This window comes from Idiotropiscis lumnitzeri, chromosome 5 (assembly GCF_059441095.1).
Source record: "Idiotropiscis lumnitzeri isolate Australia: NSW breed Sydney's pygmy pipehorse chromosome 5, RoL_Ilum_1.0, whole genome shotgun sequence".
NCBI lineage: Eukaryota > Metazoa > Chordata > Actinopteri > Syngnathiformes > Syngnathidae > Idiotropiscis > Idiotropiscis lumnitzeri.
Window position 1 is genome coordinate 28,808,156 of NC_142395.1, and position 22,762 is coordinate 28,830,917.

Consider the following 22,762-nt stretch of genomic DNA (forward strand, 5'->3'; position numbering starts at 1 on the left):
AACATTCACTTTTATGCCTCTGCCGATACAATTTTTCCTTGAATGCCAATTTGTAGATGGGAAAATGAAGCTTCAAATTTGTTTCATGAACCAGCTGTTATATTTTTGAGTCCTCAAGATGGCACTGTTGCTTTAAATAAAGGCTTTAAAAATGGCAATTTATTGGGCTTGTACCGAGACTGCCATCTAGAGGAGTCCAAAAATACTACAACTGGTTCATGAAGCACATTTGAAGCTTCATTGAGCCATCACTACCTGGAGCCGCTCGTGCTGGTGGAAAACTGTTGCTCGATGGGTCTGAGTGACTTAATAGGTATTGCGATGAAAAGTAGCGCTTTGACGTTTACTTACCTGAAACCGCTGCATCTTGACAGTGACAACACAAGCTGGCAGTTGTGGGCAAGTTTATGGCCTGTTTGTTACGGATTCTGCTGCTTTTTAGACCGTGTTTAGTCTTAGTTTGGCCAAAATAGACATGGGCATCCTCGTGTATCTATCCTATTCCTATACGTCTTTTTTGGCATGGCTGACAGTAAATATTTGTCGTCTCTCACTACAATACACGAATATCATAAATTGTATTTTGCCGCGCCCCAAAAAATATATTTTGACTTTGTGGCGTTGTTACAGAAAATTTGCAAATGGTATGACGTAGCTACTTTGCCTACTTATTTCTCTGCTCTCAACTGTTTTGTCAACAACAAAACAAGCAAAATTAAGAATTATAATTCTTAAATGAACTATGTTAAAAGATGAGTTGAAGTCATGTTGTTCCACTTGGCGTTAGGTATGGAGATGCTGACCTAGTTAAGTCATTGGGTGTGTGTGAAGTGTGCTGACATATGTCGTCATTCATGAAACGTGAGTCAGAAGGGTCCCCGGAGTCGCCGTCTCTCGCCGAAAAACCAAAAAGCATCTGCACGCTTGCAGCATTATCGTTTATCACGATCATCAATGTGATACGCTCAAGACCACGGTGACGAGAGTTCGTGGAATTGAATCGGGGCCACAGCTTTCACCGCAACTTCCAGTCTGTCAAGTCAGACTCAAAGTACATACACAAAGCTGCAGCTGGAAGGAGATTAATCGAGGACTCATGGGTATATTTTTTTTTATAAACGTATTGAGAATCGCAGTCTGTTCAGTTATCAAATAAAGTTGCACATAGTGACAGAAAGTTGTTTAATCCTTTTTTGTTTCTGAGCAGAAAACACAAAAGTTATTTTTGTCTGTCTGCTTCCAGACATTGATGAGTGTGAGACTCCAGGTATGTGCATGAATGGCCACTGCGTCAACACGGAGGGATCGTTCCGCTGTGAATGCATGTCCGGGATGGCGGTTGGCCTGGATGGACGCGTTTGTGTCGGTAAGTATCGCATCTGCTTTATGTTCAGGGATGTCCGTTTGCTCCTTACGGATAAACATGACACACTTTTCCCTTAACGTCCCTCTCAAGAACAGTGAGGAGACAAATTCCAGTTCTATTTTATGATGTTAGCAAGATAACTGATGAACAAAACTAATTTCAGAAGAATTGAATTGAAAAAAAATTGCCATTGAGTCTTCCCCATTTCACCCCCCAAATTTTTGATTTTCTGCTCAAATTCATATGAATTTCTGAAGTTCTGCTGCCGTTAGAAATGGATATTCTTTAAGTTATCAATTAATTGCAAGAAGTCAATGTACATGCAAACAGCAAAACATGATGACCAGACTGCGAGTGGACATTTTTAACACAAACTGGTGCTATATAATATTACAATAAAGTAAGATTTGATTGAATAAGTTGTCGTGTAACAACAAGTAGGTGCTCCACCTCAAAACTTGCAGAGTCCGTACGGTGACATCCAGTTGGGTCACCGTCACCCAGCCCCTCACTCCAAACCGAGAGGGAGCGGGTAAGATCAGTCAGACGAAGCGACAGTCAAACAGGCCAACATTTAGTTCGACTAAATGTAAGACGACGCAAATACTTCTGAAGTGGAGTTTGAAACATTTATACGGAGCTAGCGACTCTAATTTATATGAGTATCGTATGCCAAAGCACTGGAGCCCAATTAGAAGATTCTCTTTAACCTGCAGACTTCTTTTTGGCTCGGGTTACTAAAAGTGACGTAAATTAATGACCAGCGTGTTGTGACCCAGGGAGTATACAGTACCATGAAATCAATGCGGTAAAAAAATGCAGTGCAAAGCCTTGTAGTTTATAAGTAAGTAGCAAAACCTTGAAATCGCATCTCAAGTGGATCAGGAGCCAATGCAAGTTGGTTAGTCGCGGCGTAATATCATCCAACTTTGTTGTCCTTGTCAGGAGCCGAGCTGCAGAATTTGGTTCTAACTGCTGACTTTTAATACTAGACAGAAGAAGACCAGAGAGCAATACATTGCAAGAATCGAGGAAAGACGGAAGAAATGCATGAATTAGGATTTCTGCGTCACTGGCAGATAGAATGGGACACATCTCAGCCATACTGCTGAGGTGGAAAACGGCAGATGTAGTAATATTCTTAATGTGCATTTTAAAAAAGAAAGTTGATTCAAATCCATGACATTTTTTTTGTGGAATCATTTTGGATAATAGCGCATTTATCAAGACTCTTTAAAAAGGTGCCAATGACAAGCACGGCCAATCATCAACATCTCGAGGACAGCAAATGCACGGCACATACAATTGGTTATCATCAGCATTAAAGTCACAACTCATGTTATATTTATGTGCATTGTCACCAAGTGGAAGCATGTCGATGCTAAACAATAGAGGATAAGGTATTGATCCCTGCGGGACTCCACCTATAAAATTGCAAAGTTCAGAAGTCACATTGCCATAAAATACACGAAAAAAAAAACACCAGGAAAGTGCTGAGCCTGAAATACCAATACTTTTTGAGGCGTTGTCGTAGTATGTCAGGATCAACGGTGTCAAAGGCAGCGATAAATATCGAGAGAGGATCATTAGTCACTTTAGCAAGGGCCGGTCTAAGTAGAGTGGTCGGCCCTAAATCATGACTGAAGAAGTTCAAATCGATTGTTAATCATTAAGCTGTTGCGCTACGACTTTTTCAACAATTTTTTGCGATAAATGGGAGATTTGAAACCGGCCTATAATTACCGAGACTCTCTGGGCCGAGGTTTGGGCACCTAAGTAGGGCTCTGATAATAGCAGTCTTAATGAGTTTGCCATGAGGTAGGTTGAGCACGCAACTTGTCTGTTTTGCCGCACTCACCCGTTGAGTGGGGGAGAAACTGGAGGTTGGCTGCTGTTGCGTTAGCATTGCCATTGTATCAAATAAATATTTGGGTTTATTTTTTGTTAAGATTGATTATTCTGGAGAAATAATTTGTTTTTTTTTTCTAAAACACCAACTTCTTTGGATCATGACTGAGAGAAGACTTTGAGTTTAGTCGCACGCCAAGCTCAAGCTTCCTATATGGATTGTTTAAGTTTCATCTGTAAACCGCAGATTGAAGTCTTACTCATGCGGAGTTGAGCGCATTTAACAGGACAGCATTGAAAGTTGCGAGATTACCAATCGAACCACAATAAGGAGGACGGGAAACGGTTGTCAGAGGCAGTAGCTCAGAGAGTGCAGTCGTGGTTGAAGAGCTAATCTTGTGGCGGCCTTAGCTTGGATTGTGGTCAAGTTGAAGGCAGTGAGCCAAGACTTCAAATTTTATAAAGCAATGGTAGACCAGGAGTGGGCAAACTTTTTCGATTGGTGGGCCACAATGGGTTCTAAAATTTGACAGAGGGGCCAGACCAGGAGCAGATGGATGGAGTGTTTTGGTAACCTCAACTCATTGGACAAAAAAAATACCTTTAATTTCAAATGAAAGTGAACAAAAGCATTACAACAACAAATCTTTGAAAAACTACAGTATTTAGAAAATAAAACATTAACAAGGTTTCTTCATTTAATATTTCTCAAGTTCGGCGGGCCGAATTATAACGTCTAACGGGCCGCATGTGGCCCCGGGGCCGTAGTTTTCCAACACCTGGGTTAGACAAAGCAGTGGTATACAGTGATACCATTTTTGAGGTTGATAAGGTAGCTGGGTAGCAGCCAAATTGATAGTATTACCATTTTATTGTGTGCCTTAAACCAAAAGTATCAATTATTGTTTGAAACGCTACGGTAAGCGGTTCCAAAGGGGAATTTATATGAAGATTAAAGTCACCCATAATTCATATAGTATCTGTGAGAGACACTAAGTCAGCCACAAATTCATGAAATTCATCTAAAATGTCAGAGTAGGAGTCAGGGAGGGACGCTAAATAACTGCAAGATATGTTGTCTTGGAGTGGAAGTGTTGTTGTTTGTTCAGGGTCAGCTCTAACCAGGATTATTTCATGCCTCAAACCTCTGGACATTATGGAGAGGGAACCACCACGTGTTTTCCTGCTGTTGTTGTTGACCATCTTTTGCCTCCTCCTCGATTCTTCTGCCTCATCTCTCACACACTCACTCTGTTTGGTATGTCCCGTATGACACAGACACACACATGCGCAGCTCGTGCTATGGCGGTTACAAGCGAGGCCAATGTGTCCGGCCTTTATTCGGAGCTGTGACCAAATCGGAGTGCTGCTGTGCCAACATTGAATACGCCTACGGGGAGCCCTGCCAACCCTGCCCACCGCAAAACTCTGGTAAGAACATTCACATCACATATGGAGTCACCTCCCGTCCTCCTAATTCGAAACACTCATATTCGACGGTGGACGCTTGATCTGCTTTGACACGCCGGTTCCAGAAATGACACATACGGTGTCCACACACATCTAACAAGTCTGTTCTCCATTCAGTTGGTACCACCAATTTAAATCTCTTTCCAGAAGCCAACACTGCACCACATTAAGGAGACGTCTTATTATAACTCATTTTGGATGGCCGAGTGGTCTAAGGCGCCGCGTTCAGGACCCAGTCTCCCCAGGAGGGCTGGGTTCGAATCTCGAATTTCCCCATTATGGGACTAATAAAGGGAATATTATTATTATTATTATTATTATTTTAGCTCACGAGCCACATGGAGGGAAATCTATGACCAAGTGTGCCCAACCACTAAAATCATGATCTAGAACATCAAACAATTGGTGTCAATATTACGGAAATGATCAATGCTATCCTGGTGTCAGATTTAACAAATTTGTTTGATTTATGTAGTACTGTTTTTTTTCACAATAAAATGTTTTAAATAGTGACATCCAGGTCAATTCCATATTCAACTTTCTCTACTCAATTGAGCATTGCTTGTAAATATCAAGAATAACACTTTGAAAGAAAAGTTGTGCGTATTGACCGCCACGTTGAATTTTACAATGCATATTAAAAGATCTGAGGTTATGGTAAAAAAGGCACTTAATTAAGTTTATCGATGTACTTACTTGTGTCCAACTAACATTGGCCATTTGGCAAATTTCGGGCTGCTTATTTTTATACTTTACCAAATCGTCTCGCGGGCCAGATTAAACCCGTTTGCGGGCCAGATCCGGCCCTCGGGCCGTATGTTTGACACCATCCAGGATAAATGACAAAACATAAAAACAGATGATAACATGGTATTAAATGTCTTCAATTTGATCAATGTTTTCGTTTTACTGACCCAATTGTGCTACTTTGCAGCTGAGTTCCTGGCTTTATGTCCAAATGGCATCGGCACAACTGGAGACGGAAGAGGTATGTTTGCAACTGTGTGTTGTTTCTTATTATTGCGACAGGGCTGTATAAATCAGCGATTATAGTATTATTTCTGTTTGTATGACTCCCGATGGGGATAGTCGTGGCCCAGAACATTTTTGATTGATCTTTTACTGGAAGTTCTCTAAACCTTGACAGTGGAAAAATACACACACACACACACACACAAAAAAAAAGATAAGCATTAGATATATTTTTACGCATTACTCACCAAGAATATATATGCTTTTTTTGGCCGATAAAATTTTGTTTCCTATCACCATCAATCAAGACCGACTGGCGTTTTTGTGTAACCGGGTGTCTTTTGTCATCTCAGACATTAACGAGTGTGCCCTTGATCCGGACATGTGCCAAAATGGCGTGTGCGAGAACACGCTAAGAACATACAAATGCGCCTGCAATGAAGGCTTTGAGGTGGACCTGACAGGCAAAAACTGTGTTGGTAGGTGACTTGGCTGACGAGACTTCACATCCAAAAACCTCGCGCGAGCAAAATCCTCATTTGTCGCTTCTTCCTCAGATATTGACGAATGTCTGATGAACAGTCAATTGTGCGATAACGGCCTGTGCAGGAACACACCTGGAAGTTTCACTTGTCAGTGTCCCAAAGGATTCAACTTCAATCCGGAAAAAGATATCTGCGAAGGTCTGTGAAGCATTTGATTTTGACTCCTTCACTGGCAGGTAACATGAATGGACTTTTGGACTTCTATTCCCGTCAATGGCAGTGAATGGGTTAATAATTCCGTGTTCAATACCAGGTGCAAAAAACGAGATTCATCATTTTTGTTCCCCGCAGATGTGGACGAATGTGCGTCGAATCCTTGCGTGAACGCCGACTGCGTGAACAGCAAAGGGTCATTTGTATGCTTGTGCTCAACGGGCAGTTCGCTGGACAGCTCTGGGCTTGAGTGCATTGGTAACTATATATTTTTTGGTACCACTTTCATTCTACACATCATTAGTATCATACTTGATTTGTCAACTAAACTAAAAAAAAAATACTGCTGGCAAGGGAAAAAAAACAGTGTCAGGAAAAGCCCACAAGAATTTCTGAAACTTAAGTGAAGTTAATCAGATGCACTTTAAATGTTATCATGAGTTTGAATGTGATTTTTTTTTTAAACTCTGAATAGTGGCACATGACAGTCATAAAGAGAACGCCAAACATGAGCAAGACTAAATCACCGCACTTGAGTTGATATTTTATGTTTCTTTGTCGGCTGGATTAGAGACGACAAAAAGCACTTGCTGGCTGAAGATGATAAACGATGTCTGTGAAGTCAACATCAACGGGGCAACGCTCAAGTCTCACTGCTGTGCCACACTCGGAGTGGCTTGGAACAGCCCTTGTGTCAAATGTGAAAAAGGTAAGATTGCTTCTAAAACTTAGCTTGCTTCAGTAAATCATCTAAAAATTGCTTTGTGTGCCATTCTCAGATCCCATTTGTAGTAAGGGCCTCGCTCGAGTCAGAGGAAATGTGTGTGAAGGTAAGTCGTGCTGCGACTTTGTGTCTGGATCTGAACATAATCCCTCAAATGCTCTCAACAGTAGTAATGGGAAAATGAAGCTTCCAAATTGCTTCATGAACCGGCTGCTGCATTTTTTGAGTCCTCTAGAGGGCACTGTTGCTTTAAATAAAGGGTTGAAAAAATGGCAAGTCAGTGTGATTTTCAGTCCAATGTTGACCCGAGAGTGCCATCTAGAGGAGTTCAAAAATACTACAACTGGTTTATGAAGCCGATTTGAAGCTTCATTTTCCCGTCACTACCCAACAGATGTGGATGAGTGTCAAGTTTTTCCCGGAGTGTGTATCAACGGCAAGTGTGTCAACACGCATGGCTCCTTTTTCTGTCAATGTCCTCCGGGAATGACTGTGGATATCAGCGGGAGAACCTGCATCGGTATGTTTCTCCACTTCATACCTGCCGTATCATTCAAAGCATGCACGTTGAGCAAGAAAATGGCTTCAACACTTCCTGTAAATTCCAGACTTGCGCACGGAACACTGCTACCTAACGCACGAGGATGAACGTTGTGGAGCGCCTATCTCGGGAAAGCACCGCGTGGATGCGTGTTGTTGCTCCGTGGGCGTCGCCTGGGGTCCAGAGTGCGATGAATGTCCTGAGAAAGGTACCCCGGAATATACTCAGCTCTGCCCTCGCGGACCTGGCTTTTCCCACCGTGGTGACTTCATCAACGGAAGGCCTTTCCTCAAAGGTTTTATTCATTTTATCGACAGTTGAGTTACTGAACCAGCCGCATTCTGTCTCTTACCCGTTTTTGTTCCCTTGACTCTTCTCAGATATAAACGAATGCAGGATGATCAACGCAATTTGCTCAAACGGGAAGTGCCGGAACACCATCGGAAGCTTTCGTTGTCGTTGCGATAATGGATATGCGTTGGATTCGGATGAGAGAAATTGCACCGGTGAGTAACGAGGACGTAATCGCCTTATACTTGAAAAATGACAATGCACATGATCAAGGAACGACACACAAGCTTTTGGTTCAACAAACCTGTCTCACAACTTATACCATACATTACCTCACACTTAAACTTATCTTAACTTAGCACATTTGTACATGTATCATTCAAAAAAGCTATTAGAACAGTCTTTGATTTAAAATACACTTCATATTTGGTGATTTTGCATTAATTACAAGATATTATTCAAGTAAAAAAATTGAAAAAAATCTGATTAATCGCAATTAATTCCAGTTTTTCGCGATTAGTTTAAAAAAAATGTAATTTCTTGACAGCACTACTTAAAACATTTTTTTTTCCAGTCGGAATCAATGTGTTGAGAATTTATCCTATTTGCTGTTTTTTTTTTTTTTTTATTATCCGGACTTCTTATATGTGTCTCAACTCAATGGAACTCGACTCAACTTTATTCATAAAGTCCTTTAAAAAAACAACCACAGATAAAAAAAAAAATGTTGTTCATAAATAAAAATCAAACACATAATTAAAACAAACAAGACACTAAAACAAGGTTGTTTTGTTTATTATATGAAAAAAAAATTGCATTCTACTGTAGAAATATAATTTCCCATGACGTTGCATTTGATAAATATTCTCAGCATATTTTTCAAACACGACATCAAATCAATAACTCTTATTATTGTTTCATGTTTTGCTTTTGTGTTCTTCTTCCCCGTAGACATTGACGAGTGCCGAATCTCTCCTGACTTGTGTGGACAGGGGCGGTGTGTCAATACTCCAGGAGACTTTGAGTGCGAGTGTTTTGAAGGCTACGAGAGCGGCTTCATGATGATGAAAAACTGCATGGGTGAGCGAGAAAAACTTGCATCATATGATGAAACTTTGACTCATATGAAGTAGCTTTGACACTAACAGCAGCGCTACGGCAGATGGCAAAAGCATCTGCTTCTTGCCGGTGTCGGACCTTGAAAGTTGTTGAAACCTCTGGTAGTTTTGATAAGAACCATTTGAGTTCATCTTGCCTGTTTCTCTTCTGCTCTCCACTTGGATCACTCGCTTCATTTTCCATAAAACATGCCAATGTTTTGTTTTTTTATTCCCTTTTTCCTGTATCAAGTCTGCACGTGTGCAATGAGATGGTGGAATAGTCCATTGTATGAAAAGGAGGAGGGGACACTTGAAATGTTCATGATCCATTCAGCCTTTTGGTGTGATTTTAAGCGGGTGAATTGAGACTGAAAAAATTATAAATGACTTGAAATCAAAGAAAATCCGATTTCAAGAGACACTTTGGGGAAGCCCAAAACTTTAGAAGTCCCAGGAGATTGCCAGTGTTTTTTCCTAATTTTTACGTCTACCCCCGTGCTCTACAAACATGTCCGACCTGGAACTTTCTGTTTATATGGCTGACGTCATTTTAATGTAAACTCAGCGTGCGGCACGCAAACCTTGCAGGCAGTCACTCAAGCGTTTTTCATGGTACCATAAAGATAATTGCCCTTTATTACGTACTTGAACTCAAGGTATTGTAATGTGCAAGGACCCCGCACTAAAAATATATTTATGTGCAGCTTCCAGTCTTACCGTCTGAGAAATTACTTATTGCTCTATTTCTGTTCTGAATTACATTTGGCCAACCTGATTAAAATTCTTCAGCAAAGTGCTCACTAAATGGTGAGCGTCTGTGATTTTGCTGGCTGAGGATGTTAGCCCACGATTGGCGACACTATAACAAAAAATACAAAAAAAAAAAGCAGATTTGGTTAACAAAAGAAGCCAGACCTAATGATTTATGCCGCTTCTAATGAATTACTTCATTTCAAAAAGTCATTCCTCGTCACTAAGGTCACATCCGGCCAGACAGCCAAAAGTTTTTTTTTTCTTTTTCATATATATCTGTTGGCATGTATCTACCCAAGTGTTTCTTCTTCCCCATCAGACATCGATGAGTGTGAACGCAATCCTCTGCTGTGTCGGGGAGGCGACTGCATCAACAACGAAGGCAGCTTCCAGTGTGTGTGCCCTGAGGGACATGAAATCGCTCCCGATGGCTCGGCCTGTCTCGGTGAGTGATGACCTTGTCAGGATGAAGAGTTGGGTGGACCACTCCAAAGCGATTCATTTGAGCCTTCATCCATTTCTTTGGCAAATAGAATTCCCACTTTGGTTCTCTGGCAATAAAAAAAAAAAAAAAAGGTGTGGATGATGCTTGTCATTCAGTGGACAGTCAGAATGACAAGTGTTGTCTCCTTTCTGTCTTTCTGCTGTGGAGTTCTGTAAGCTCTCTGGGCCTCAGCGTAGGAGCCAAATGTCTGAGTCAGATTTTTAGATGCTGATAGATGCATGAGAACTTCAGACTTGACACCAGCAAAAAATAAATAAATAAATAAATAATATCCCAAGTTGCCTATCAATTATTTGTCCATGTCCTTTTCTGTGCTTAATGACTCATTTGAAATTTGCTCTCCCCAGACATCAATGAATGTGAGCTGAGCGACCGGCTGTGCAAACATGGCCAATGTGTCAACATGATCGGACGCTACCAGTGTGTCTGTGACACAGGTTACAAATCGACTGTGGACCGGCTGGACTGCGTGGGTGCGTGCTCCAGATATTATTTAAAGATTTTGACAATACATGCTGGCAGTATCTCATGTTTTTTTTGGTCTGTTTTTCTTCCACTCAGACATCGATGAATGCACCATTGAGAACGGAGGGTGTGAAAATTTTTGCACCAACTCAGAAGGCAGTTATGAGTGTAGCTGCCATGCCGGATACGCTCTAATGCCTGACCTGAGAAGTTGCACAGGTAATTAGCCTACGTCACGTTTTCAGAATGATTTTGTACGTGTTTGAGCGTATTTTTTTCAAAGAAAAGATGTAGTGAGTTTATTACAATTTTTAAATATTGACATGACAAATATTAACCATTGCTGCATAATAAAGACAAGTGCATTTTCTTTTCTTTTCAGATATTGATGAGTGTGAGGAGAGTCCCGATATCTGTGATGGCGGCCAGTGCACCAACACGCCCGGGACGTACCAGTGTCTCTGTTTTGATGGCTTCATGTCATCCGAGGACATGAAGACGTGCCTGGGTAACGGCGATCAGTTTTTGCTCAAAACAAAACAAAAGCAGCACAATACTTCATTCTTTTAGTCGGAGAAACGTATGATAATCTGAATGGCTCTTCCAAAGATGCGTCATGTGAATGACATTTTATGACTCCGAGTGCGTGAGCGAGCAGTGAGTAATATTGTTGTCGATGATATTAAAGTGCACATTGTGGTGGAGCGGAATGTGTGACATTCAAATGCTTGATTGCGCCGAGAAAGAAAACAAAAAACCCAAAACAATGATTTGAGCGCTTATGAATGAGTCGGCACAAGTGGCCATTGTGCTGCTTATTAAAATAAAACACATGCTTGTCAATCATTTCACTGTTTGTCTTTGTTGACTCTCAAGATGTGGACGAGTGTGAGCTCAACTCAAACATCTGCCTGAGTGGGAACTGTGAGAACACCAAGGGATCGTTCATCTGTCACTGTGATCTGGGCTACTCGGTACGCAAAGGAACTACGGGCTGCACAGGTGAGAAGCATCTTCTCTTGTCCTGTCAGCACAAACCATGACTGAAATAATTTTTTTTTTTTTGAACCACAAAAGCATGGCGTGATTGTTAAGGAAGAAGTAGATTGCCCCAAATGAGTGATAATGAAAGAGACGGTGAGGACATTTTGACGGAGCGCCTCATTCAATGACTGCACTCGTTTTTAGTCATGAGTACATCTGAAATTATAAATATAGTTGAGTGTTAATCTAATTATTTGAAATTAGCCGTCAACTTTTAGTATGTTTTTTTAGTACGTTTTTTTTTTTTTTTTTTCTGAATCAGTAATTCTTATCTTCCCATTTCTCCAATCCGTCCTCCGTCTGCAATCCGTCTTCGTCCCGCCTTCCTTATTCATAAATTCGTCGGTCTTCATCCTTTTAAAGCGCTTCGGTCCTTACTTTTCACCAGGACGGACGAACCGTGCCGTCCCTGGGATGGACTGACCATCTCTGACCGGAGTCGTCTTTCTTTTTTTTTTTTTTATTCTGGCTGCTCTACATCAGTGGGTCCGCCATATTGGATGAGGCGGAGCTGCCATTTACTTTCTGTAAATTGATAACTTAGAAAATTCACACAAAAAAAAAAATCTCTGTTTAATGTCAAAAACACATCGAGGTAAAATGTATTTCTCCAATTGTTATCATTAGCTAATTTTGCGGTTTTCCTTTGTTGGTTTACAGCGTTAGCTAAGCTATGGGAACAGTCATGATAGCATAAGTCTTGGCCAATGCTACTTTTTGTACATTTTTCAGTTACTTAGGAAACGGAGTTGAATCAGTGCATTCACCAATCTTTCTTTTTTACCCATCTGTACTTCCATTTAAATTCACAATGTGATGACTTTAACACCTCTTCAGTGTTAAAAACTTGAGTGAAAATGAGGTAAAAAGAGTTGTGCTTTTGGTTTGATTGAACGACGGATTTATCAGGGGGCGAATTTCTGGCGAACCAGCCGTAGCTCTCGCATTACTCGCCATCATCTGTGAACACACACACACACACGCACACGCACACACGTCACGACATCGACAACGGGAGCTCTGATTCTCTCTTTCAAACGCATGTATCACATTGTCCCATTTGTTTATACCGTTGCTGCTCTTTCATTAAAGCGAGTTAAACATTACGTGATTGTTGGAGGAGCTCGGCAGCCTGTAATCACCTGAGAATGCTCCAGAACACATAAATACAAAACCCATCCGGAACGATAGAGTTGAAAGTAGCCGCTCGTCTCGTCTGAGTGAATTTGGATTTACAATGGCTCTTAAAAGACCGGCGGAGAGGACAAGTTGACAGCTTGGATTGGGATCTGGCCTCATCTCGCTCAAATGAGTCAGACGCGCACTCAGAAGCAGCATTTCTACCTTCAGACGCAAATGAACTGACTGGCTCAAGTGTGATTAAAAGTACTTATACAGCCGCTTGCTTTCCGGGTCCCAATTCAGATTCGCAGTTTTGGAACCGAAGCTCCCGAACACTGAGGAAGCATGACAGCGATTCCTCTCAGGCTGAATGTTTTGAAACAAAATTAAATACATTTCAGATGAAAATGCACAGCAATTAGATGGAAAAAGAAAAGATATTTCTTTAAAAAAAAAAATGGATTTCATTCATATAACAAGGCACTGACACTGTTTGGTAGTCACTGTGATTTTTATTCAAAAAAATCAAATAAATAAATAACAACTCTGGTCCTGCCAAAGATGGCAATTTTCCTCTTCACTTACGTCACCAGTCCACAATTGTCATTTGATCAATTGTTGTGCATGTGAGAGAATTAACGACATCTGGTCAAGATGTTGATGACAGTTTTATCCCACAACACTGAAAACCGCAGGGCAGGGTCCGTGACTTTTTTCATTTCTTGTATTTATTTATGTGTGTTTCGGAGCTGATTGGAAAGTTTCGATGGGTGGAGATGTCCTAGTGTGGCTTACAAGTCGGGTGTTGTCTTAGCTGTTCTGGAGAATATCAAGATGATGCGCTTAACTGGTGGACATTTCCACTGCGGGTCGTACTGCCTTGCCATAATAGCAAACATTTTTGTTTTCAGGCAGGATGTGAAGTTGGCACAAGACCGCTGGCGGATTTCGATGTGCTATTTCTTTTCCCTTTGTTGCCTATCATCTGTCAAACATTTACGACGTTAAATGGAACCTTATCCCAGAGACCAGCTGTGGCCGCTAACACACTTCTTGTCTTGTTTGTGTTTTGTTTTTTGCGCATCAGAATCAGTGCCCGTCCAACATCAAAGCTTGGAAGACGATTAGATTAAATTCTTTCTGTGATCCAGGGAGAGGTATTTGCTCCCAGCTCTTATTTTAAACCTCATCATCAAATGCGGTGTAAATTAGACATGATCTTTCTTCAGGCACATTTTAAACCAGCAGAATCGATTGGTTGAGTTGTCACATGAGAACTAACATCATCGAGTTCCAAGCAGATGAAGACAAAATCCATCCCATCATCGTACACATCCATGCATGCAATCAAACACTCGTGTCACAAGAAGCTGTCATGCCAGATTGCCAGATTATGAACATGTTCCATATGACGACTTTCAAGGAGGGATTAATTTAGTAAAATGTCAGATTTGCGGGCATGAATGTACGTTGGAACCTTTCAAGTTGAAAACATTTTACTCTTTGACTTCAAATTTGTTTGGAATTTAGCAAATATTACAAATCAAATTTACTGTTGCAGATCAGTTTACCTATAGAGGGAAGGTTTTAAGTCAAGTTTATTTTTATTGACTTTAATCACAAAAGAGTCTCTCAGGGTTGCACTGGTCCACAATTCACAAAAATCAACAACATCCGGTTCGCTAGAACCCCCCTCAAAATCCGGGCAAGGAAAAAAAATCAAAGAAAACCCAATGCCGGAATGACAATGTTGCAATGGATTCTGAGTGCTGACATCTATCACATGAGGTTCTGGTTGGTTGATGCAGAATCCTGACGGCAACAGGAGGGGGGAGGTGAGAAGAGAAGCGGCAGTAAAACAGGCCAAAATCCAGATGTCAGGGCGAGAGATTAGATTCAGACTAAATGTGGCCACAAGTAATTAAGAAATAAGTACGTTGGAATGTCTCTCGTTGTATGCGTCTGCGTTTGCTATCCTGACTTTGATTGTATAATCAAACATTTTTGGAGCAGTGTTAATTCAAATGTTTTCATCCCAAAAGCTCATCTCTTCTTGGATCCAGTCAAAAATGTCTTTTCACATTATTTCAACTTCATTTCAAATCTTTTAATCATGACATGAATCTTAATGTCTTTCTCCCCTCTTGGACAGATATCAATGAGTGCGAAATTGGAGCGCACAACTGCGACCGACATGCAACATGCACCAACACCGCAGGTAGCTTCAAATGCAACTGTGCTCCAGGATGGATTGGCGACGGCTTTAAATGCACAGGTAACGCAAACATCACACACACACACACACACACACACACGTTATAAAAATACACTTCCTCTTGTAATATTTAATAATAATTTAATTTAATTTGACCTTTTATTTTTTTTCAATATTTTTTACCATTTACTGTCATGTACGCCAATCTAAATGTCATTTAATGTCGTGTTTTATTTATTTATTTATTTTTTTTTTTTGTAAAGACCTGGATGAGTGCTCCAATGGGACCCACACATGCAGCATCAACGCCGAGTGTCTCAACACCATGGGCTCGTATCGGTGCGCATGCAAGGATGGATTTTCCGGGGACGGCTTTTATTGCTCAGGTCACACATGCGCGGCAGAAGCTCGGCTTAAATTGAACAAATGTAACACGTTATTCTGTGTTCTCAGACTGCCTGTTTTGTGTGACCTCCGATTGCAGACAGCGATGAGTGCGCCGAGAATGTCAACCTGTGTGAGAGTGGCCACTGTCTGAACATGCCTGGCGGCTACCGCTGTGAATGTGACATGGGCTTCATTCCCACCGCCGATGGCAAGGCTTGTGAGGGTAAGACAAGATCCTGGCAACAGAGCATTTGAATCATTTTTACGGAATTAAAATGGATTCGTCATGAATGGAAACTTGTTTATCGTCTTGGGGGGAAAAAAAAATGCATTCAAACAGAGAATGTATTCAAATGGGACTCATGAGGTATTGGAATGGGGTCATGCACATATTAAAAGATTCATTTTGGTTGATTCGGTTGCAGCGACACGAACGAAGAGCAGGATAAAGTAACTAAAGTAGCTAAAGGTTACTTTTAATGCATGACGGCCACCTTATGTTAAGTCTTGACAATGCATGGACCTGATTTGAAAATAAAAATGCCATATTCAAACTATTGCTTGTCAAGAAGTTGACCTGAATGCTATTTCTGAGATCAACACACACACACCAAAAAATTAACAGGCAGCAGATGACTATGATTCATTTCTCAAACAATAAGTCTCAGGATCTAATTGACTGAAGAGACTGAAGTCATTGTGTGGACGTGTCATACATCCTGAGATGACCTTTCCTGCCCTTCCTTTTCTCACTGGGGCGTCGAATGAAATCCTTCGTTAGCTTCACTAGTTGTGAGTCAGAAATATTCCAGGACGAGCATCACAATATATTTTGTATTTCAAACCAAGCCTACAAACACGTTTTTCCCTTCAATGTTGGCATCGCCTCGAGCATCTGACAGTTCCTTACCAAGAAAAAAATCAGATCGGGAATTATTTATTATTATTTTATTATTATTATTATTAGACTCCAGAAGACATGGTTTGAAGGCAAAAACATGAAGTTTGGATTGGAAATATATCTTATTCCGCTAGTCCTGGAACTTTTCTGACACACATCATGTCAGTCTGGAGAGACATGAGTGAGGCCTTCACTTTTTATTTCAGGCTGACAATTTTCCACCCTTGATGCCATAATCCCTCCGCCCTGGGCTCCCCCCCCCATCACCCCCCTCCTTCTCTCTTGTACCACCGCTTTCATTCTTCTATGATCTATTTCACAGACATTGACGAGTGTACCTTCGATGACATCTGTGTGAATGGACGCTGCAAGAACATTCCAGGCCTATTCAGATGCGAATGTAGCATCGGTTATGAACTGGACAGGAGCGGCGGCAACTGCACAGGTATGATGAGCGTTGCCTATTTTGCGACATGTATCGGACTCATCTTTTTACTTGATATGGAAATGACACTCTTGAAACTTTTTTTTTTATCTTTCTCAGATATCAATGAATGTGCAGACCCGACCATTTGCATTAATGGAATTTGTGTGAACATCCCCGGAAGTTACCATTGTAACTGCCTCCAAGATTTTGAGCTTAACCCCACCCGGGTGGGATGCGTAGGTGAGATGGTCCAAAAAAAAAAAAAAATGCCTTTACATATGAACGATGAGTTTCTCACAACATGCTGAGATGAAGGCGGAGTTTGCTTTTTTCCCGAACAGACACTCGTTCGGGAAGCTGCTTCCTGAATGTGCACCCGAGAGGAGACTCGTCTGAGAGCTTGGATTGCTCCAACGGGATTGGAGTCGGTGTTTCAAAGGCATCTTGTTGCTGTTCTTTGGGCCACGCTTGGGGAAACCCGTGTGAATTATGCCCGACTCTCAACTACAGTGGGTCAAAAGTCCTTCCTTTTAGGAAACGGTGTCATTTAAGGTTTGATGGGTAAATGAAGCTTCAAATCTGCTTCATGAAGCAGTTGTAGTAGTCTTGGACTCCTCTAGATGGCACTCTCTGTTCAGCACAATGAATTGGCATTTTTTAAAACTCTTTATTTAAACCAACAGTGCCATCTAGAGGACTAAAAAAATCCAGCAGCTGGTTCATGAAGCAAATTTGAAACTTCATTTTCCCATCACTGGTTTGCCACAACTTGTGGGATTGCAGGGAGTGTGTCCAATCCCCCCTAGACTAGAAAAATTGTGTTCATGAGTCAACGGACTGTTGGCTGTTTTGTATGATCAGTCAAAGGAAATGAACCAATTTGCTCATTAGAACTCTTGAACCACTTGAAGTCATTTCCTGTTTTTAATACAGTCAGCAGATATGTCAGGCTTGGATAAACGCTGTCATTCAGTACGCTGCCAACATTCTGGCTTCAGACTGACTCCTGAATGTGTGTGTGTGTGTTTCCCATAATTGGTGCGACTGATAAAATGAGAGCACTTTGTGCAACTTGTGTGAAAATTGTCAGCAGATGGTCGCAAACCTTATAAGGAATGCTTTCTATGGGACAAAAGTATCTTTCTTAGACTCTCATCTACGTTTCACAACAACAAAGCTCCACCATATAGATTTTTTTTTTTTTTTTACAACTTTGATGATTTGTCATTGTGCCCCACAGCCGAGTATAAGGTCCTTTGTCCAGGGGGCCAAGGCTTCAGACCGAATCCCATCACTGTCATCTTGGAAGGTCAGATGCTAACATTTGAGGGAGAATGACTCCTGCACGGAAATCGTCACCTCTTTGTGATTTGTTTTTTTTTTTTTCTGCCAGACATCAATGAGTGTCAGGAACTGCCGGGCTTGTGTCAGGGAGGAGAGTGCATCAACACCTTTGGGAGCTTTCAGTGTGAATGTCCGCGAGGTTTTGCACTCAACCAAGAAACCAGAATCTGTGAAGGTATTTATTGACAGACATATCGGCAGACTTTTCCAAAACAATTACTTTTCATGGAATCAAATCATTTGTCATCTTGCTTGCTACATATTGCTAAAAGTTGCAACTTTGCAACGCCCAAAATTGCCGATGTATTACGCTGTGATTGATTAAAATGGTAGCACATGGCCGACAGCACTAAAAAGTTTCGTAAAAGCAAAGGACTGTGGTTATCTCATCTTGCTAAACTTCTTTTTAATGGTCGTAGAGCCATGAATGATGCAATGAATAAAAAAAATAACTTGCAAAACCGTGTCATGAGCGGAAATTAATCTGCATGCATTTTCCTTCGTGGCTGACAAGTTCCTTCTACACTGAAGCATTCAAATTAAAATGATCCAACGAAACAGGCTTATGCAACTGCATGTCACTTTGCTATTTTCACTCATTATTATCTTAAAAATAAATAAATAAATCATCCAGACGTCTAATATTGAGGCGCCCTCATGTCACATGGCTCTCTCAGAAGATTTTTACAGCAATTTTCAAGAAAGTTTAAAGATTCGTTCTCAATCTATTTTCAACATTTTAATCATGTGTGAAAATATCAGATGATGTGAGGACAGAGCAAAAAAAAAAACACAATATGGCAATTACTATATCTGGACATGCGAGGCTCCAGCCTGACTAATGATGGTATGAGCAAACATCAACATTTGGAAAATATCACAATAACACCCTTTGGCAAGGCAGTAGGAGATAAAAAATATAACCAGCACCAATCAAGAAGAAACATCATTGAATGACTTACATTGAATTTTAATGACGTCAGATGTTTGATGACAATGTTAACTTTCCTAATTAATGGATGCAAAACAACGAAACTGTCCTGAAGTTCAGCCCAGTAGTAGTCACAAGTGATGGCTAAATGAAGCTTCCAATCTGCTTCATGAACCATTCGTTGTATTTTTGGACTCCTCTAGATGGCCCTCTCTGTTTTTCTACATTGGGCTGAAAGCACAATCAATTGACGTTTTTTTTTAAAGCAACAGTGCCATCTAGAGGACTCAAAAATACAGCAGCTGGTTCACGAGGCAAATTTGAAACTTCATTTTCACATCACATGTAGTCACATTAACTCTCACAGGCTCATTATAACGTATCAATCGAAGAATTTCTGGCTACATTGAGAGTGGAAATGTGAGCCTTGAGTCATGTTTAGTTGCTTGATGACAAGGGGCTCTAAATCCATTTGAATCTGGTGTGTTGGAACCGGATTCCATATTAAAAAAACGGGCTGCATAGGGGCTCACGAGGACCGGACTTGGAGACCGCTGCTTTATGATGAGTTTTTAAAAGAGCCAAGGGCGTTGTTAGTTCTCAATGCATTCATTCCATGCTTTGGACGTTTGTCTGCTCAAAGACGTTTTGCTGTGCTCATGGGGGTTCGTCTAATGTAGCCTTAAGTCCGTATCCATTGGCAGCCACAAGGAGACGGTTACAGAGGCGTGGTTATCACTTTTTTTTTTTCACTTTTAATCTTTATCGCCCCGCCCATGCTGACTGGCGTATTATACGATTTCACTCATCTCTCTCTGGAACCACAAATGTTTTTCCCAAATGCAAAATGATTCTCCTGGACGTTTATTTCGTGAAATACTGCCGGCACGAGCATTCAAGTCTTTTTTGTCTTCAAAATGCAACACAGATGTGGCATAGCATTGAAATGAATCTTATCTTACATAAAAAAAAAAAATGGACCAACTAGGTAAATACGTGTTCATTGCATTGATCTATTCATTTAAATCCAAAACTTGAATGAGGAGTACTAAAAAAAAAAAATCACTGTCCTAAAATGGTTAATTTGTCTCGTGCATTCCTGCAGTAGCAGTAAATCCGAAGTGAATGATGTGACTCAAATAATCTTTTTGTGCGCAGACATCAATGAGTGTGAGCGTCCTGGTATTTGTGGACCCGGCCAGTGTTACAACACCATCGGAAACTACACTTGCATCTGCCCCGTGGACTACATGCAAGTCAATGGAGGCAACAATTGCATGGGTACGTCCAAATATGGAGCAAATGTAATAATCCTCTCCACCAAGGACTTTATCATGTACATTTGTCAGATTAAATTCAACAATGACGATATCAGACACATGTACAGTGGTGCATTGAGATACATTTTGTGTTTAATTCTTTCTGTGACTACACTCTTGAAAAAAAAAAAAAAACATTGTACATAATAAGAAAAAATAACACTCTATAATATTGTACCTTCTAAAAACGCGGCTATCGGGTCAGTATAATGCTGTCATACAGATACAAATGAAGAAGGCCACTGTAATATTAGCTCATTTTTGTCGAGGATAAAGAATACATGCCCATGAGAATTTTGTCAATCTATACGTGTTGCTTCACAGTTAATGTTGAAATATTTGTTGCTAGACCCTTATAACACCACCACTTATAAGCTGTTGCTTCACATGCGTTTGGTAAATTGTCATTATTAATGTCATATTAGCATTAAAGGAGCATTCTTAAAGGCAAAGGGATGTAATTCCTTTGAGTTTGACAGTAAACTTCAACATTTACCTGGATTCAAATAATCCATTTTTTTGTCCTCACAAACAGATATGAGGAAGAGTTATTGCTACAGGAACTTTTACTCGGACAACAGAACATGTGACGGAGAGCTAACCTTCAACATTACCAAAAAGAAGTGCTGCTGTGCATACAACATTGGTCGTGCGTGGCACAAACCCTGTGAACAGTGTCCTGTGCCCAGCAGCGGTGAGCTCCCAAATACTCGCACCCTCATAAACACACGAAAGAACTCAAATGAATTTGTCTCCACTCAGATGAGTTTGCCATCCTGTGCGGCAGCGAGAGACCAGGATATTATATCGACATCACAACCGGAAGAGTTATCGGTAACACTTGACTGACGCCAAGTTTTCATGAATCGCGTATTAAATTGTGTTTATCTCGCTCCTTGCACCAGATATCGATGAGTGCAGGGAAATCCCGGGTGTGTGCGAGAACGGCGTCTGCATCAACATGGTCGGTAGCTTCATTTGCGAGTGCCCCATCGGCTTCATCTACAATGACAAGCTACTGATTTGTGAAGGTACACTACTGAGGGACTTTCCTTATCCTGATGTCGACTCAAATGAATAACAAATCCTCTCGTCCTGTTTTTTTTAGATATTGATGAGTGTCAGAATGGGCCCGTGTGCCAGCAGAATGCAGCCTGCTTAAACATGCCCGGGAGCTACCGCTGCGAGTGCAAACCGGGATATCGCCTCAGCCCGACGGGACAATGCCTAGGTATAGTCTGTCCTTCAATTGCATGGTTTTGTTGTTGTTTTTTTTAATATAGCTTTGACACTTCACTCCTTTTTCAGTGGTTCAGATGACTCCTAATGTGTCAAGAAATAATCGAAAGCTTTGGCGTAAGCTGAAGCTGCTCTTGCCAGAAACCTGTTTGTAGCTGATGATTATGTTGCTTATTACATTAGCGGTGGTAATTATTACATTGATGCCATGCACAATTTCAAAAAAGGTAGACTATCTCTAGTACCATAAGTCCGTGTTTATCGCATTTCAAACCGCAACTGGAATAGGTGAAAATCTGCCAAACAGAAAGCCAATTGAATTTTTGGTATTGTACTTTTCCCCAAATGATTTAAAAAACATTTAAACTTATTAAAATACTTTTAAATTTAATTAAATATATATTTATATATATTTAAAGTGTTCTTTAGCGCCTTTTCTCCTTGTCTCATTCACACAGTTATTCAAATAAGGGGTTAAAGACCGTTTGCAGTAAACTATTTGTCACTCCCAGTTGAGGTTTACTGCAAAACTAACACATAAAAAACAAAAGCGAATTAAACATTGTGTGTTTCACAACCAGCCGAGTAAAAAAAAAAAAAAAGGATCTTTGACGTGTTTAGCCGTCAATGGCAGTAAATGGGTTGAATATTGCCATTTTTTTCAGCCAGATTGTTTTCATTTTGGTCCCTATCAGAGTTTGTTTGTCTTTTCCATTAGATCGTAATGAATGCATCGAGAACGCTGGTGTTTGCAATCCCGGCGAATGCATCGACACTCTCGGGAGCTTCCGCTGCCTCTGCCCCAATGGATTTAAAACAACTCGGGACCAGTCAATGTGTGTTGGTAAGACTTTTTTTCACCTTCGCGTTGCTGTACCTCCGGCTCGTGAGTACTATCCTGTTTGAGCTTTGTTATTATTTTTTTAGATATGGACGAGTGCGAGCGACAACCCTGCGGCAACGGCACCTGTAAGAACACCGTGGGCTCGTATAGCTGTCTCTGCTACCCCGGATTCCAGAATTCGCTCAACAGCGATTGTATAGGTAGTGTGCAGGAATGCAAAGGACGTGAGAACTTGTGATGGGAAAATGAAGCTTCA

General features: G+C 40.9%; 1 protein-coding gene across 1 annotated transcript in view; it reads left to right on the plus strand.

Moving 5' to 3' along the window:
• Positions 1 to 22,762, plus strand: part of fbn1 (fibrillin 1) — a 59,621-nt gene that overhangs the window by 21,238 nt on the left and 15,621 nt on the right. The window contains exons 16-47 of the mRNA XM_088295713.1: positions 1,244 to 1,366; positions 4,493 to 4,645; positions 5,619 to 5,672; positions 6,010 to 6,135; positions 6,214 to 6,339; positions 6,493 to 6,612; positions 6,926 to 7,063; positions 7,134 to 7,184; positions 7,473 to 7,598; positions 7,687 to 7,914; positions 8,000 to 8,125; positions 8,862 to 8,990; positions 10,083 to 10,208; positions 10,616 to 10,741; positions 10,830 to 10,952; positions 11,116 to 11,241; positions 11,610 to 11,735; positions 15,052 to 15,174; positions 15,378 to 15,500; positions 15,599 to 15,724; positions 16,725 to 16,847; positions 16,947 to 17,069; positions 17,171 to 17,338; positions 18,070 to 18,138; positions 18,223 to 18,348; positions 20,263 to 20,385; positions 20,959 to 21,117; positions 21,186 to 21,257; positions 21,329 to 21,454; positions 21,532 to 21,654; positions 22,381 to 22,506; positions 22,590 to 22,706. Of these exons, the coding sequence (XP_088151839.1) occupies positions 1,244 to 1,366; positions 4,493 to 4,645; positions 5,619 to 5,672; positions 6,010 to 6,135; positions 6,214 to 6,339; positions 6,493 to 6,612; positions 6,926 to 7,063; positions 7,134 to 7,184; positions 7,473 to 7,598; positions 7,687 to 7,914; positions 8,000 to 8,125; positions 8,862 to 8,990; positions 10,083 to 10,208; positions 10,616 to 10,741; positions 10,830 to 10,952; positions 11,116 to 11,241; positions 11,610 to 11,735; positions 15,052 to 15,174; positions 15,378 to 15,500; positions 15,599 to 15,724; positions 16,725 to 16,847; positions 16,947 to 17,069; positions 17,171 to 17,338; positions 18,070 to 18,138; positions 18,223 to 18,348; positions 20,263 to 20,385; positions 20,959 to 21,117; positions 21,186 to 21,257; positions 21,329 to 21,454; positions 21,532 to 21,654; positions 22,381 to 22,506; positions 22,590 to 22,706 (3,954 nt within the window). The remainder of the gene's footprint in view (positions 1 to 1,243; positions 1,367 to 4,492; positions 4,646 to 5,618; positions 5,673 to 6,009; positions 6,136 to 6,213; positions 6,340 to 6,492; positions 6,613 to 6,925; positions 7,064 to 7,133; positions 7,185 to 7,472; positions 7,599 to 7,686; positions 7,915 to 7,999; positions 8,126 to 8,861; positions 8,991 to 10,082; positions 10,209 to 10,615; positions 10,742 to 10,829; positions 10,953 to 11,115; positions 11,242 to 11,609; positions 11,736 to 15,051; positions 15,175 to 15,377; positions 15,501 to 15,598; positions 15,725 to 16,724; positions 16,848 to 16,946; positions 17,070 to 17,170; positions 17,339 to 18,069; positions 18,139 to 18,222; positions 18,349 to 20,262; positions 20,386 to 20,958; positions 21,118 to 21,185; positions 21,258 to 21,328; positions 21,455 to 21,531; positions 21,655 to 22,380; positions 22,507 to 22,589; positions 22,707 to 22,762) is intronic.